This window comes from Fundulus heteroclitus, chromosome 8, assembly GCF_011125445.2.
Source record: "Fundulus heteroclitus isolate FHET01 chromosome 8, MU-UCD_Fhet_4.1, whole genome shotgun sequence".
NCBI lineage: Eukaryota > Metazoa > Chordata > Actinopteri > Cyprinodontiformes > Fundulidae > Fundulus > Fundulus heteroclitus.
In genome coordinates, this window is record NC_046368.1 from 19,120,968 (window position 1) to 19,137,135 (window position 16,168).

At 38.7% G+C, this 16,168-nt stretch overlaps 1 protein-coding gene across 1 annotated transcript; it reads left to right on the plus strand.

Annotated features, from left to right (window-relative positions):
* The first annotated feature begins 568 nt into the window (after positions 1-568).
* Positions 569-15,853, plus strand: agxt2 (alanine--glyoxylate aminotransferase 2). Its single transcript, XM_012869004.3, has 14 exons — positions 569-752; positions 1,497-1,585; positions 1,821-2,011; positions 2,142-2,265; positions 2,351-2,445; positions 2,745-2,838; positions 5,880-5,973; positions 6,589-6,689; positions 6,904-6,996; positions 7,848-7,980; positions 8,891-8,979; positions 9,099-9,248; positions 10,226-10,324; positions 15,333-15,853. Exons 1-14 carry the CDS (start codon positions 653-655, stop codon positions 15,432-15,434), a joined length of 1,554 nt encoding a protein of 517 aa, XP_012724458.2. The 5' UTR covers positions 569-652; the 3' UTR covers positions 15,435-15,853.
* Positions 15,854-16,168: the final 315 nt, after the last annotated feature.

The following is a 16,168-nucleotide window of genomic DNA, read 5'->3' on the forward strand; positions in this document are numbered from 1 at the left end:
AAGTCAATGTCAAGTCATGGATATTTAGGGCACAAGTCTAAGTTTGAAGTCTCTCTTTTGTCAAATTCGATTTACCGTCTCTAAATAGAAAGCATGTATATTTAGCTTTTCAGTACCTCCGGAATAATGTGGTGCATCAATAGTAGCAATTAAGCGTAATATATCGGCCTACCGACTCAACATTCATAGAACAGCCCATCACACTCTCCATTATAAGGCAATTAGCCATAAACATATAACCCTTTAAAGGACGCAAGTCAAAACGCAAGACACACATCCAACACCTTTTTTCCCCAAATATTCTTTTCAAGACACATATTTTCCTTAGGGGTGGCTCCTTTTCAACAATTATGATTTTCTTTAAAACACTATTCATACAACCCTTGGTGGGCTGCAAAAGTAGGCATTTTCTAAACTTAGATATCTGTTAGATTTGTTTTATACCATGGGGGAAATGCACAAGGGAGCGTGTGAGCTTGGGTGCCCACCTGGGGTTTATAGAAGTCTGTGCTGCGCTCCTGCATGCGCACGCCCCTTTACGTCGTCGAAGAGGAAATAACCATTAGCGGAGCGGCGTCGGTCTACGCCCACCTTGCAGAGAGAGAGAAAGAGAAAATAGTTGACCACTTTTATCGTCTGGTTCCTGTACAACATGCTAAAACTTTTGTCCCGTGTGAGGGGCCGTCGGGCACTTTTTACGGCACTTCCCGGCTTTCATCGGCCACTTTCGGCTAAAATCCACTGGGCGAGCGGTGAGTTGAGTTGCCATGGAGCCCAACCGAATCCAGATCGAACTAGTTCATAACAGTCGCTCCAGCTGTTCAGAGTATAACCAACCAAAAAGGTTGCAAGTTTGATTTCTTCTTCAAAGCAGAACAAATCTCCATACAAAGCTATTTTCTTTACGTAAACTTAATTTATAATAGAATTATTATTTTCTTGAAGTACATGCTAAACCAGACTAATGCACGTTTCATGCATCGAGATTAAAGCTCCAGCAGGATATCAGCCCTAAACATAGGACCAGGGCGGCAACATAATGACAGATCAAAACATTTTTCATGTACTAGAATGTCTCAGTTAAAACGCAGACCTAAATTCAAATGGGAATCTGTGACATTATTGGAAAATTGCTTTTTCAAGGAGGCTCTTTTGTACTCAACCTGACTGACCTTACGATATTTTTTTGAAAGGAACATAGACAAAATCTTGATTTTCACGGTCTGTAAAGCTTGTAGAGATATAACCACAAAAGAACTATCACAGCTTTAATAGCAATGAAAGGAGGCTTTATGCCTTTAATTCAATGGCAGAAAAAAATAATGACTAAGACAGACTGTATGAAAAGAAGTGTACAATTTTAAATACCAGGTGTTCCTTCCCTTCTCCTAATTTGTGTTGGCCCTTCATGTAAAAAATCACAATAAAATGTATTCAAGTTTGTGCTTGTGACTTGACAGAATATAATATAAAGTTCAAACAAACTCATTTCAAAGGCGCGTCGTGTCAGAAATCCGACTCGAGATGCTCTGCCACGGATATACCGGAGATGCCTGCTTGCAATTTCAGTCCAGACGAATACAAGGTAGGTGGCAAACTCTGTGGACACAGGTTAACCTTGGACGGTTTCGTTTTGTGTTATGTAAGAACTCAGTTACCTATCCATGTGACAAAGGTTTGCGGTGAAACAAAGAACACACCTTCAGACTCAAGTGACACCGATAACAAGCACGCACAGTGTCTTACACTTTGGAAATCAAAGCTAAAATAAAACAAACCTGCTCTGCTGCATTTGTTTATATATCCATGTGCCTCTCCAGGGAATGTCGACTGCACGGATGATGGAGATCCGCAAGCAGAACTGCAACCCCATGACTATGAAGGTTACTTACTATAAGAAACCGGTGTTCATCCATCAGGGACACATGCAGTATCTGTGGGATGTGGACGGGACCCGATACCTGGATCTGTTTGCTGGTGTGGCCACTGTCAGTGTGGGCCACTGCCACCCGTAAGGTCCTTTTGTCCTTTCTTTCTGTCAAGCAGCATTTTTATTTTTATTTTTTTGTTCGCTCGTACGGTCAGTTTTTCCCTTTACTCGTGTATTTATACCTGCTTTTTGTATACCTGCGTGTACACAGGAAAGTAACAGCTGCTGCAGAAAAGCAGCTGAGGAAACTTTGGCATACTACTTTCATTTACGTCTATCCTACCCTCCATGAGTACTGTGAAAAACTTGCCTCCTACTTCCCTGATCCTCTCAAGGTACGGCGGTGTATTTCTAGACTAGCCATGGGTGCGTGAATTCATGCTGTAATTAGAATCAACGCTGGTCTGTTTCCCTGCGCAGGTGGTTTTCCTGACAAACAGCGGCTCCGAAGCCAACGACCTAGCAATGTTTATGGCTCGTCTCTACACTGGCAATTTTGACATAATCACTTTCAGGTGCAAGATTTTCTTTTCTTTTGTTTTTTTGTTTAAAAAAATTAATGACTGTTTTTGTTACGAATAAAATAAAAATAAGTTACAAAATAAAAGATATAAATTAAAATATCCAATGACACTAAAGAGAAGCTCACTATGAGAGTACTTTAAACGTCAACATATTTGTACACAGTTGGGAGAAAGCAAAGAGACACATTTTTGAATAGTATTTTTTTATCTGTCAGGATAGCTGCATTCTCAGGAAAACCTGTCAGTTAAACATTTCTGTAGTGTTTATAGTTTTTTTTTCTGTTTTTCAGAGGCTCATATCACGGTGGCAGTCCGATGTCCATGGGTCTTACATCTAACGCAGCATATAAATACCCGGTTGCCAATGGTTTGGGTTGTACAAATGTATGTATAGCAGTAACATCTTCTCAAAAAAAACAACAACATTATTTCATACATTCACTGGTCGTGTGGTGATACCTCAGACTCAGCCATGCCATCTTTATTACACACATTTATATTTGATCAGGGCATATATAGTGTGACTGAGAACAATATTCCTACTAATATGACTTGATCAGTAGCTCTGGGAAGGACTCATTTCAAGTTACTATTCTTGTATAGAACAAAAGTGTGAAACATTAGTGCCTAACTGAAACATGCTGCTGTGGTAGACGACGTAATTTAAACTCATCCATGAATCAGAAAAGATAAACAGGTGCATCTCCACACACACCGAAAGGTTTATTTCAGTAATTAAATTCAAAAACCGAAAGTAGATGCATTCATCGCACATGGCAGAATACGGTGCTTTGGAAATGTATGTGATCCCTTACAGATTTCTTCTTTTAAACGCTTGGTTTCAGTACAAGAAACACAGTTTAGTATCAGATATGTGTGTTTCTTAATATCAGATGTTAAGAAACACATCTTAATATCAGATGATGAAAACCTGAGAATGTAGAAAAACCTGTTTTCAAACGATTCAGACACCATCAAATGTTTGCAATAACTGGCGATAAATCTTTTACATCGTTGTGGAAGGATTGTGGCCCACCCCTTTTTTGGAGAACTAATCTGGGTGTACTCACACATGTCACATTTGGTTTCTAGAGTACGTTTCCCCTCTTGGACCGAGACCCACTTTTTGAGGTGGTCTCAGCCCACTTCCTAGCGGACTAGGTGCGGCCCGCTTTTGGTATGAATGTGTAACGGCCTCGATCCGACCCAACTACAGAAGACATACGTCTTTTTGGACTTAAACAGCCACCGTAGCAGTAACGTAGCATCTGTTGCTTAGCAACACTGCTGCCAGCATGTTGTGGGACTCCCTGGGCATGCAGGACGCATTCTCGGACGCCGTTCCAAAGTTAAAAATAAAATGTCCTGAAAGCTGCGCTGAATGAGCAGCTCTTGACACTCACAGTGATTTGACAGCTGTAATAATGGCACAAATATGCAAAACAGAGGTGCCGCACACAGGATTTCCATAATGGTTTTCCTCCATTTCCGGGTCTGTGCTACGTCCCGCCCTAGAGTAATTTTTTGCCCAACGCGAGTAACGATCGTCACACGTGTGGCTTTGTTACCAGTTACAGTTCACTTGCAAAAAGTACAATGTGAAAGAAAGCCACACAAAACTAAAAAATAAATAAATAAGTTTGCTTTTGGTCTGGACCAAATCAGCGGACCAAAGGACTTTCCTGGTGTAAATGCACCCTAAACCAGAAACATTTTAGGAGTTTTCCAAGCATCCTATTTCAATATAAGCAGCAACTTTGTGTAGACCATTGCAAAACGTTTTTTTTTGAACCATTCAAGTGTGAACTTACTAATACGGCTTTCCTTGTCCTGTTACATAACCCACAGGTTATCTAGAAAAAAAAAAACTGAATTCATACTTCCATACATTATGGCATGTTGTCCATGTTTTAAAGCAACAGAACAGCCCCCAGGCCACCACATCATGTTTAACTAAAGGCAGAGTGTTTGTTTTCTGAAACGCTGGGTTGTGCCAGTCTGGGGGAGAGAATCCCTTTCAGATATTTCAACACTTGTCCTGTCATGACACATAAGGTTTTTGTCCATTGGTATTGGGGATTGTTGATATGGTTTTACATGTTTTTTTGTTTTTTTGTGTGTGCCAAAGGTTAGATGAGCTTTTGGGTTTTTTCCCCGAAACTCTCCCATGGATGCCCTTTCTAATTGTTAAATTGTGAACTCGGACCTTAGCTGAGACAGGCTCGTGAGGCCATCAGTGCTTTAGATTTTCTTCTGTTTTTTTGTTGTTGTTTTTTTTTGTGACTTAAAGGAGTATGTAATGTGCTCTTGTAATTTGGTAAAGTCAGCCCCTCGATCTTCCCCCACTGGGAACGTTCACCAGTTTTCCTGGCTTTCTCCAGTTGTGGATAATGGCTGTCCCTGCGGCTTTCTCCCTGGAGACCCAAAGCTTCAGAAATCACTTTGTGATCATTTCTATAGACAACACAGTGTCAGTGACTTTGTTTCTACCTTGTTCTTGAACTTTTTAGATTGGACCTTGATGCTTTGGTTTTCGAGATCTATTAGCCTAATCCGTGTGTCAGACAGGTTCTGTTTAAATGATTTCTTTATACTACAGGTCTGGGAGTAATAATGCCATAGTGTGGGTGTTGGAGTTGACTAATCACATATCATGCATGAATTACCAAAGGGCAATTACTTTTTCAAAGAGGGCCTGGTTGGTTCAGATTGCTTTCTTCCCTTAATGAATGAGATCATGATGCAGTTTTTCTCAGGTTATGTATCTGATATTTAAATCAGTTTGATCTAAAACATCATTTTAAGCATGACAAAAAGCAGTAAAAGAATACATTTGTAACATTTTCACAGCACTAATTACAGTTAACATTTACTTTTGTGAATTTTAACACTTATGGCTAATAGCAAACGGTAAACTCAAATTCATTTCAGAAAATCTGACTATTTTATAAGACTGATAAAATAGGATTTTTTAAATACAGCAATGTTATAGCCTACACAATCATTGGGATCGCCACTAACGTTACAGTGGTCTGTCACTCCTTGACACCCTTCAACAGGGAGTAAGCCATTAAAAGGCATTGTTAAAAAACTGACTTCTGCTGTGTCCAAGCCAGTAGATGGCATGGACACGGCACTCCAATTTACAGCGAAGTACATTCTTCACAGTGCAAAACAAACCTAAAGTTTTGTTCATGCATTTTATGGTTGATATTCTAATATCTTATACAGTTAATGCCTGTTTGTTTTAAATATATGTTTCACAAATTAAACATGAATTCAGCATTCAGTTACAGCACTAATTCGACATAACTAATGCTCGTGCTGTTTGCCTGGTTCTAAAACTTTTTCCTCTGCCTTGTTTTGTGGGAATCACCGTGTTTTCCTCCTTAACCCAGCTGTGTTGTCTTTGGCCAATTAAACAGACCATGTGTCCGGATGTATTCAGAGGCCCATGGGGAGGAAGGCACTGCAGAGACTCACCTGTACAGACTACCAGAGAGTGTAGCTGTGCTGAAGGTACACAGATACATGCACACAAGGCTCAGTTCTCATTAACAGCGAAAATACATCATAACATGGCGTCATTAAAGCCATGTTTTGTTAGAAAATCAATGACGTCTCAGATCTAGAGTGTTTAACGGGCCTTTAAAGAATTGCACAACTTCATATTGCACCGTACAATATTATGCCATATTGTAAGCAGTTCTTTACTTATTATTCTAGTTTTGCATTAGGCAAAAAAAGTACCAATTTTATTAAAATATACCCGAAACCCTTAAAACCAAAGGCGATCCACTGTGTCTCTGAAACGGAGAAGTGAGGAGATGAGCAGAAGTGTTGAATGAGCAGAATAAAGTTCAAAGTGTCCTGTTGATCATTGACTCATTTTAGTTTTAACCACCATGAAATGGTTGGCTGCAAGGTTCATTCTGACACTAGTCATTTACTGTGCCTTTTAGACATAGCTGTAGACAATTTTACAAAAAAAATAATGTCTGGAACTAAAAAAAAAAAAAAAAAAAAAAAGTCAAAATCACTTAGGAGAGAGAGGTTGATCGTTTCATTTAGTGATTCCTATCCCTTTACTTAACTTCTCAGCATTTGTCTGAATTTTCTGTTTTTGTGCTACAGGTCACTGTGTGGCAAATGAGCAATACATCAAACAACTCAAAGAGACATTAGCTACAAGCGTCCCACCTAGAATTGCAGCTTTCTTTGCAGAGCCTATTCAGGTAGTTTTTTTTTTTTTTAAGGTGCAGGAAATCATCCATCACATCAATGGTTTTTCCCCCCAGCTGTTTTAATTTTCATTTGAAATCTTACAAATTATTGTTGTTGGTTTCCATACGTATATAGGCGTGGTAATTGAGTACATTTACAATCATTGCTCTTCTTGTCTTTTTACACCATGTTCCATGTTCTTACTGATATGTGTGGTCTATTTAGGGGGTCGGAGGAGCTGTTCAGTACCCTAAAAACTACCTCAAGGAGGCTTATAAACTTGTAAGAGAGAGAGGAGGGATCTGCATTGCTGATGAGGTATGATATTTCTATCTATCTATCTATCTATCTATCTATCTATCTATCTATCTATCTATCTATCTATCTATCTATCTATCTATCTATCTATCTATCTATCTATCTATCTATCTATCTATCTATCTATCTATCTATCTATCTATCTATCTATCTATCTATCTATCTATCTATCTATCTATCTTCCTTTGAAATTAAAATCTATGATGTGTATAAGTAAATGTTTCAGGTGGCCATTAATGTAGAATAGCCATAAATTTATAATTTATACAACCAATATGGGAATCACAGATGTTTTTAATATCATATTAGTTAAGGTAATTGAATTATATTTTTTTCTGAAAAAACAATTTGTGACATAATTGCTTTGTACATCAATTTTCCCCCTAATCATGATTGTGTACTCGTTAAAATTGGGATTTGGATCAGGTTGCAGACAATAACAAAATTGTGCCACGACTGGAACACCGTGACAATATTCTTAATTCACAGGTTTCCAAACTTGAAATGTAAATTTTCCCACGCCCATGCTAACCTTAGTTTGGCAAACATGGTGCTTTTCTTCCAGAACGAATTGATGTGTTTGTTTATTTGACAAAGCCTCTTTTGCATTAAATTTCAACACCTACTGCTGATATAAAAGCAGATCACCGTTTGGCTAAAGTCTACCCGCTGCATGTCTTCAGAAAAAAAAAACATAAACATTTCAATGGAAATGATGCATATGTGCACATGTGGGTGGATTACTCCATGACAACGCTGCTATGTTGTGTCTGGGAGGAAGCGCTGCACTGCAATCACCGCATCACAAGGTGCTGATGGTTCCCCATGTTGTCTTTTGCTGCACCTGGCAGGTTCAAACTGGATTTGGACGAACTGGAAGCCACTTCTGGGGTTTCCAAGGGCATGACGTTATCCCTGACATGGTTACAATGGCAAAGGGCATTGGTAATGGATTCCCAATGGGAGCCGTTGTTACAACACCAGGTGATGTTATACATCATACTTTAAAATCACAAGAGTACACTATAGAAATTAGCTCCTGCTAAGTGTCTGAGACTGGGAATCATACACATCTACTTGCTTCATATTCACATCACTAACAATTTAAATACAGGTAGATATATTCCTAAATAGGAAAGTCAGAATGACTGCAGCAGTTTTACCTGAGATATTAACATAAGCAGTTCAACTGGACATGCAGAGCAGAAAAAAACAAATTTACTGACAGCAAACTGTGCTTTACATTTCCAGCTGACTTGCAACTGTAGTAAGACTATGAGCTGAACTTGAAAGACGAAGAACTGTGAATAATGAGGATTATTTTGTAAAAGCACTTGTGTTATTACGAACAGAGCATAGAGCTAATAAAGATGTCTGGTATCCTCCCTACTGATGCAGCATTATGAGCAACCTGCAAGACTTATTGACTTGAATAATGTCTGGGGAAAAAAAACGAATAAAGCAGAGCTAGGAAAATAAGCTCTTTTGGCCCTAACCTTCGAGGTTTATTGATTTCTTTCCCCACCTTTTAATCTATGTACCCTTGTGTGCTGATGAATGTAAGGATTTGCGTCACACTTTCAAACGAGTAGGTCCTATTTCTGGAAGCACAACATCACGCGTTGCTTGTTATTTGTTGTGAAAGGCGGTTTCCGTGGCACTCGGTTAATAATCCACTTTTGCATACTTACAGACCCCTCTAGCTTTTTCAAGATGTTGTTTGATTTTTCAAAAACAAACTGAACAGGAACAGGAACCACCAGGAAAAAATAATACCCTCTCAAAATCCTTTTTTTTTTTTAATGTTTTGAATGCTTTGTGTTGGAGACATTGATTTGAACATGCGATGGCTAAAGGTGTGAACTTGTTTATCCGTGCTTCTATTTTCCTCCAGAAATCGCTGCTGCTTTTGCCCAAGGTGTGCATTTTAACACCTTTGGCGGAAATCCTGTGGCTTGCGCTGTTGCTTCAGCGGTGCTTGATGTAAGTGATTTCCTTTCCGTTCCACCACAGTGAAATTTGAAGAAAGAAAAAATAAAAAGGGTAACTTTAAACTCTCAGGAGCGCTAAACTTTCCCTGATTGTTTTTTTTTTTTAAACAGACAATTATAGAGGACGGCACGCAGAAGAACAGTCTTGATGTGGGCACCTATCTGATGACAGAGCTGGCAAAACTCAGAGACAAATATGAAATCATTGGCGACGTCCGTGGAAAAGGGCTGCAGATTGGTGTGGAAATGATCAAAGACAAGGTACTGAGTGTGTGACAGAAGTGACACTCGCCTCTTCTCACATGTTTGTATAACGTGCGTCTCTGCCTGATGCATCCTGGGGGCAGAGGTGGGTTCAGCTGTGTCCCAGATAACCACCGGCTGCAACGTTGGCCGTCTGCATTCGTGAACAGGGCGAACCGATCACGTTCTCTAACGTTAGCTTTGCTGTTTTTCATAACAGAAAAGAGCTGGGAAGGAGCAAACACCATGGAAACATTACTACGAAAATTACTATCATAATAGTTAGTTGACTTCATCTGTTTTAAACCTAGTTACTACAGATAAGACTTGACATTTAGGTTTAACTCTTTTGAATGTCTCTGTTTTATGAGATGTCCTCGCAGTGTGATAGATTTGGAGAATATTTGCAAGTTCTAGTGAGTGTGAGGCTCTGAGTTCAGCAGCTGGTTATAGAAGATGCACACAGTGGACTACCCTGATGTTACTGCCTGACGTGGGTCTGATGTTTTGGGTATCCTTCCACAAGTTTACTGAAAACTCTTGCCCATCCGCCCTGACAGAACTGGTGTTACAGAGTCAGGTTTATTGGCCTAATTGCTCACATAAACATTCCCAAATTTTCATTGAGACTGAGATCTCAACTTTGTGATTGCTATAATTTGGTGGATTTCTTAAAGTCACAGTGTATTTGGAAGACCTATTTGTGTCCAAGCTTTAACTTTCTGGCTGATGTCTTGCGATGTTGTGTTAGTTTTCCCACATAATGTTCTTTCCCTGCCATCACCTTAATCTTATGTCCCTTTACAGATTTTATTTCAGATTCAGGTCTCTGGACTCTGGCTAGGCCACTCAAAAACCTTCCTGATTCTTGTTGGTAAAATTAAAGGATACCTTTAAAACCTAAATCTGCCAGGGATGTGCATAACGTTGGAGCGATCTGTGGCAATCACAGGACTACATCTTCCACTCAGATGTTTTTGCTCTTCCATTTATAGGCCAGCAGAGATCCACTGCCTCCTCAGGATATGGCTGAAATCTTTGAGGACGTTAAAGACATGGGAGTTCTCATAGGCAAAGGAGGAGTTTATGGACAGGTAACAATTCATGTTCTATTTCTCAAATTACTTTTTGCTGTATAATTGCAGGTTGAAGTAACAAATATGGCACCTGTATTCCTGCCAAGATTTTTTTTTTTTTTGTACAAACCTTCGAAATATTCATGTATCGCTTTCTTTCACTTGATTGCAAGTGAAAGAAAGCTGGTGTGTCACATATGAACCCCCTAAAATACATGGAAAATAAATACAATTCCAGGGATATGAGTAGTTTAGCAAAGCACAATGGGATGTGGCATGAAATTCAAATAAAGATGCAGTGGAGCGCACATGCATGTGATCATTTCTATAATGTAGTTTTCAGAGGGTAAGGGCCACAGAGGAACACCACGAAGGGATGAAAGTATATCAGCTAGAACCTACTGACCTGGCTAAAAGCTGTAAGAAGAAAGGAGATTATTTTAGTCTGCACACACATGTCCTCACAAAAACTAATGTAGGATTTCACGGCGTTAGTTTGTCCAGGTCAGTGGCTGCAGTCTCAAAAACACTCCAGTCCTTATAGTCAAAGCAGGCCTGTAACTCCAGCTCTGACTCACTGATCCATCTTTTCACGTTCTTTACAAGACGTTTAGCAGATTTCAGTTCCTGACTTACTATACAGCTGGCTGTTTTTTTGAAATACTCAGATTTATTCAGCGTAGTATCTCAAGATGGTAAGGAACGTGTCGTTCTACTGACGTTCATAAAGGGCATTGCACTTTATTTCTGACCTTGCTATAATCCTTTTAGTCCCCACTTCTGAAGGCTCCCTTTGTAGTCTGACAAAGCTGCCCGAGTTTTGCTGAGAACCAAGGTTTTTGGTTGTTGTATGTGCGGAAGGTTTTCGTCTGCTCACACGTGTCCTCACAAAAACTAAAGTAAGACGTCACAGTGTCGACTCGTCCAGGTCAATGGCTGCAGCCTCGAAAACACTCCAGTCCTTATAGTCAAAGCAGGCCTGTAACTCCAGCTCTGACTCACTGATCCATCTTTTCACATTCTTTACAACACGTTTAGCAGATTTCAGTTTCTGAATTACTATACAGTTAGCTGTTTGTCTTAATATTGGACACGTCCTTGAAATGGTTTTTGAAATACTCCGTTTTATTCAGTGCAGTACCTTTATACGAGCCACTTGAAGTACAGTCACTTTTGAATTTGATGTCTTTTGAAAAAAAATAGGCGTCCACACTCATATAAAACTGTTTTATATGAGATGATTTCTTTGGGTCTCCTTTCAATTTTTTTTTTTGTATTTCATTTACACAATCCGTTTTATTGCCCAAGATCGTTCTCAAGGAATGTGACTTTAGTTGAATACGATCAGAGCTCACAGAAATTAAGTATAAATATCTAAGCTTTACACGAAATACATTAAAGGATAAAAGGAACAATATGTACATGTCCAGACATTTTTATATAAAGAAGGTTGTAAGATATTCATGGTGTTCATCAGAGTGACAGCCTGAAACTGGCCCTGTGCCTGCTGGGTTCTGCTAATAATGTCAGGTCTGTAGAGACGTTAGCTGCCCTTATCCTGACCTTAGACCTGTACAAGTCCTGGATGGACGGAAGGTCAACCCCGATCCTCTCTGCAGACCTAACCGTTTGTTGTAGTTTGGACCCGTCCTGTTTTGTGGCTGAGCCAAACCAAACAGCTATAGATGTGCACAAAACAGATACAATGGCAGGGTAGGAGATGACCAGCAGCTCATGTGCAAGGTTGTATTTCTTGACTTGCTGTAGCAGCTACAGTTTCTGCTGGATTTTCCAAATAGGGTATATGGCTCTCAGGTCCCGAGAAAGTGTGGTTCCTAGAAACTTGAGATGATCCAGAGCAGAATCATAGTTGTTGCTGCGATGCGGTTAAGGGTCCTCTAAGCTGCTGCTGGGTCATTGTCAGAGAAGCGGCTTTAGAGCTCCTTGCTGTAGCTTCTTTTAGCTTCCCTGGTCTCCTTGGTCATTTTGTTTTTTGCCTGCTTATACAGTGCCTGGTTTCCACTGCTGTAAGCCTATTCTTTGGTCTGACGCCACTTCCTCAGATTTGAAGTGGATTATGGTTTATTGTTGATGTATATGCGGACGGTCTTGGTCTGCACACACGTTCCTACAAAAACCGATGTTTGATGACACAGATTTAGCAAACTCGGTAGTTAAAGCTTAAAAAAAAACTCTACGCAAAGCAGGACTGTAACATCTGCTTTGACTCATCCACTTCGTAACAGTCCTAATAACTTGAAAGATAAATAAAGGCTGTGTTTGTCTATAAGTTTGAATGAGAAGAAGCAGACGGTGATCAGAAAGTCCGAAAGCAGCACTGAATACGGGCTGGTGTGCTTTTTAAACCTGCGTAACAGTGATCCACTGTGTTTGTATCTCTGAAGAGACACTTTACTTGTAATCAGTAATGATAAAAAGGCTATAAATGTCACACTGCAAAAGAGTTTACTAAAACGGGAAACAACGGAGAAATAAAAAGTTTTAATATATAAAGAAAACAAACATTTCTTTTATAGTGTATATATCCCTAGTTACTACCCTGACATCTTAATTCTCTCCAATTCTCTAACTAAAGATAGTCAGAATGAAGAAATGGCAGTGTAGTAAAAAGAAAAGAGGAATGACACAACTATACTGTTATATGAAAAAAGTGTCATATTTGTTGTTTGGAGGACCCAAACGCAGGAAGGCAGAGTCCAATACAATGCAATACAATACAACTTTATTTATAAAGCACTTTAAAAACAACACTGTTGACCAAAGTGCTGTACACCAATATATGCGAATAAAATGCAGAAATATAAAACTAATAAAAATTGATTAAAATAATAAAATAAAAAATCTGTAATGAAAAACAAATAAAAAAAAACTTATCAAACTGAGTTAACAGACAATAGGAAATAATGTGTTTTAAGAGAAGATTTAAAAACCGCATGTGAGCCAGCCTGTCTGATTTGCAGAGGCAGCTTATTACAGTTTGGGGGTTGCGACTGAAAACGCTCGCTCACCTCTCATCTTCCTCTTTGTCTTAGGGACAACCAAAAGTAACTGCTCTGCCGGCCTGAGTGAGCGTGAGGGAGCATACGTTTGAATCAGGTCATACAGTTACTGAGGGGCAAGACCATCCAAACACTAAAAAAAACAAATGAAAGAACTTTAAAGTCTATTCAGAAACAAGCTGGAAGCCAATGTAGAGATGTTAGAAGGAGAGCAGCAGCGTTTTGAATTAAAGACTGGCTTAGCCCAACATAAAGACCATTACAGTAATCTATACGAGTCATAATAAAAGCATGAATTAAAATCTCCAGATGATGCCGTGAAAGAAAAGGTTAAACTTTACCCAATTGTCTCAAATAATAAAAAACTGGACTTGATTACAGATTTAACCTGTGCATCGCACCCAGGTTTGTTGCTGTCTGGGTCAAATAATCTGATAAAGGATCAACATGGACTTCAGAAACATTACTGGGCTTAAACAACAATACCTCAAAAAAAAATAAAAATAAATAAAAATCCATGACATCCATGCTTTGATTTCAGCAATACAATCCAGAAAGTGAATTATGGAGTACTGCTTTCCCTGTTTTAGTGGCATATACATTTCACTGTTATCAGCATAAAAATGGAAAGCAACACCATATTTACAGAGAGTTGAGCCAAGAGGAAGTAAATGAAGTGAAAAAAAGTATAGGGCCGAGTATGGAGCATTGAGGCACTCCACATGTAGGGGGTGCTACTGATGACTCAACATAACCAAACCGAACACGAACACTTCTCCCTGTTTAACACGATTTAAACCACTCTAGACATGTAGTTGTAGAGAAGTTACAACATTATGTTTATTTAGGAATCGGAAAACTTGCTAAACATAAGCACAGATTAATAATATCTAGAGGAATTGGGAACAATAGGAATAGCAGTCAATTCAAGCAAAGAATGAGAGAAAACTAGATGAGGAAGAGTGGTCATTGGAAAGCTTCACAGGTTCGTACAGAGGTCATGGCTCATTTAAGTTGGGTGAAAGGAGGTGGGTGGCTTGAGAGGCTAAAGCCAATTGATAAACAGAATGAATACAAAGGGAACTAGGAAATTGAACACAATATCAACAAGAAGAGATTATATGGGGGCGAATTTAAGGGTGGTTAACACAGCAGGATAATTGCCCTGATTTTTGCCCCGATCTATGCCCCGACTATCCGGGCGACTCTTAAGATAATTTTAGGAGATATTCCTGCCATGTGTGGTGTGTTAAGATTGAGCTGGTCCACGCATAACAACGTCAGGACCGCCCCAACCTCAAATTGGGGATATTTAACATGTTGGATTGTCTAGGCCCGACATCCTAGTGTGTGGTGTTTCCTGAAGATAAACGAGCCTGTTGAATGTGACATGTAGCCAATCAGAAAGTGAGTGAGGAGAAGAAAAAAACACAACGCACCTCTATATCATAGTGCAGCAAGTATAGAGCCCTCCCATTCGTTTTCTTTTTGTAAGACTTAGTTTGGCTCACACACTCGTTTTTTAACAATGCAACATATACAAACCAGAAACAGTAACCAGCCCTACATTAGAGTGAATCCGGATATCAACAAAAAGGTGGCAAATAAACTCGGAAACAGGAATAACAGGAAAACAGGAAGTAAAAGGACCACAGCGTGCAATGGATCACAAAATAAAGCCAGAACCAATACATCTAGGCTTACATTTACACACACACACATATACATATATATATATATATATATATATATATATAAGAAAAGCCAAACCAAAGTATCATGACAAGATGAAGGACAAAACAGAGAAAATGAAAATATGAAGTGTTGATTACAGATACTATTTTGAACAAAGAACCAGAATAACTACTGACTTTTTATGTATGCATACAGAAGCTTTTTAAAGCTACTTTAGTCAGAGGACTGGATTATTTCATATCTTCCTGTGTGCTTCATTTCCTTGTTTGTTGTGTTTACTGATATATTTCTTTTATGTTGTTCTGCTTAAGATCTTCCGCATCAAACCCCCCATGTGCATCACAAAGGAAGATGCAGATTTCTTCTTGGCAGTTTTTGACAAGTCCGTCCAAAACTACATGGAGAGAAGATGAAAGCTCGGCCAAAGGTCAGGGGACTAAAAGGCAAGGACCAAGCCAGAAAAAACGGCATAGCAGTAAATAATGACTATCATTAATAACGCTTAAATATCATTGTTGACTACGTCTAATATCAGTTTTTATAGCCATTATAAAGGCTATTTTTTAAAAGGCACTCTGTAATCACAGGCTCTTTATGCACTATTTGTATTAAATACATAAATATGTACCTCACGATGACAATAATCTACTTTCTGCTTTCAGTGAGGTCTTCCGCTGAATCTGATTAGACATTTGTAATAATGAATCTCTGGCTTTATATCTGATTATAACAATTTTATTTTTATAAGAACAAAGACATATCTTTTCAAAGACAGAATGTATTTTTGGATTATCAATGAACTGAGATTTTATTAAAATAATCTGACATTGGTGCTTGTGATTCACTTTTTTATTTTGTTTAAAAATCAGCCTCTGATACACAGCGCTGTTAAAATCTTTTGCTGTTTTGTCACAATTAATACATATTTCAGATAATCAAAAACATTTTAAAATTAGACAAATATAACATTAGAAGGATCTTTACCCTGTCAAAATGTAGTTTTTAAAAGACAATTAAAATTATCAGGACTATCGCACAGCCACCATTTTTGAATTTTCATGATGTTTTCTCAATTGTTTTTAATTTTGCGCCAGATGTAACAGGATGCATACTTTTCAGTTCCACTTTTGTCTTATAGGTCTACAGA

Excerpts from the sequence above, each read along its gene's own strand:
- agxt2 (XM_012869004.3), top strand. The coding sequence starts at position 653 with ATGCTAAAACTTTTGTCCCGTGTGAGGGGCCGTCGGGCACTTTTTACG. Across the intron at positions 2,012-2,141 it reads AGTGTGGGCCACTGCCACCC|GAAAGTAACAGCTGCTGCAG; the intron begins GTAAGGTCCTTT and ends GCGTGTACACAG. Across the intron at positions 9,249-10,225 it reads TGGAAATGATCAAAGACAAG|GCCAGCAGAGATCCACTGCC; the intron begins GTACTGAGTGTG and ends TTCCATTTATAG.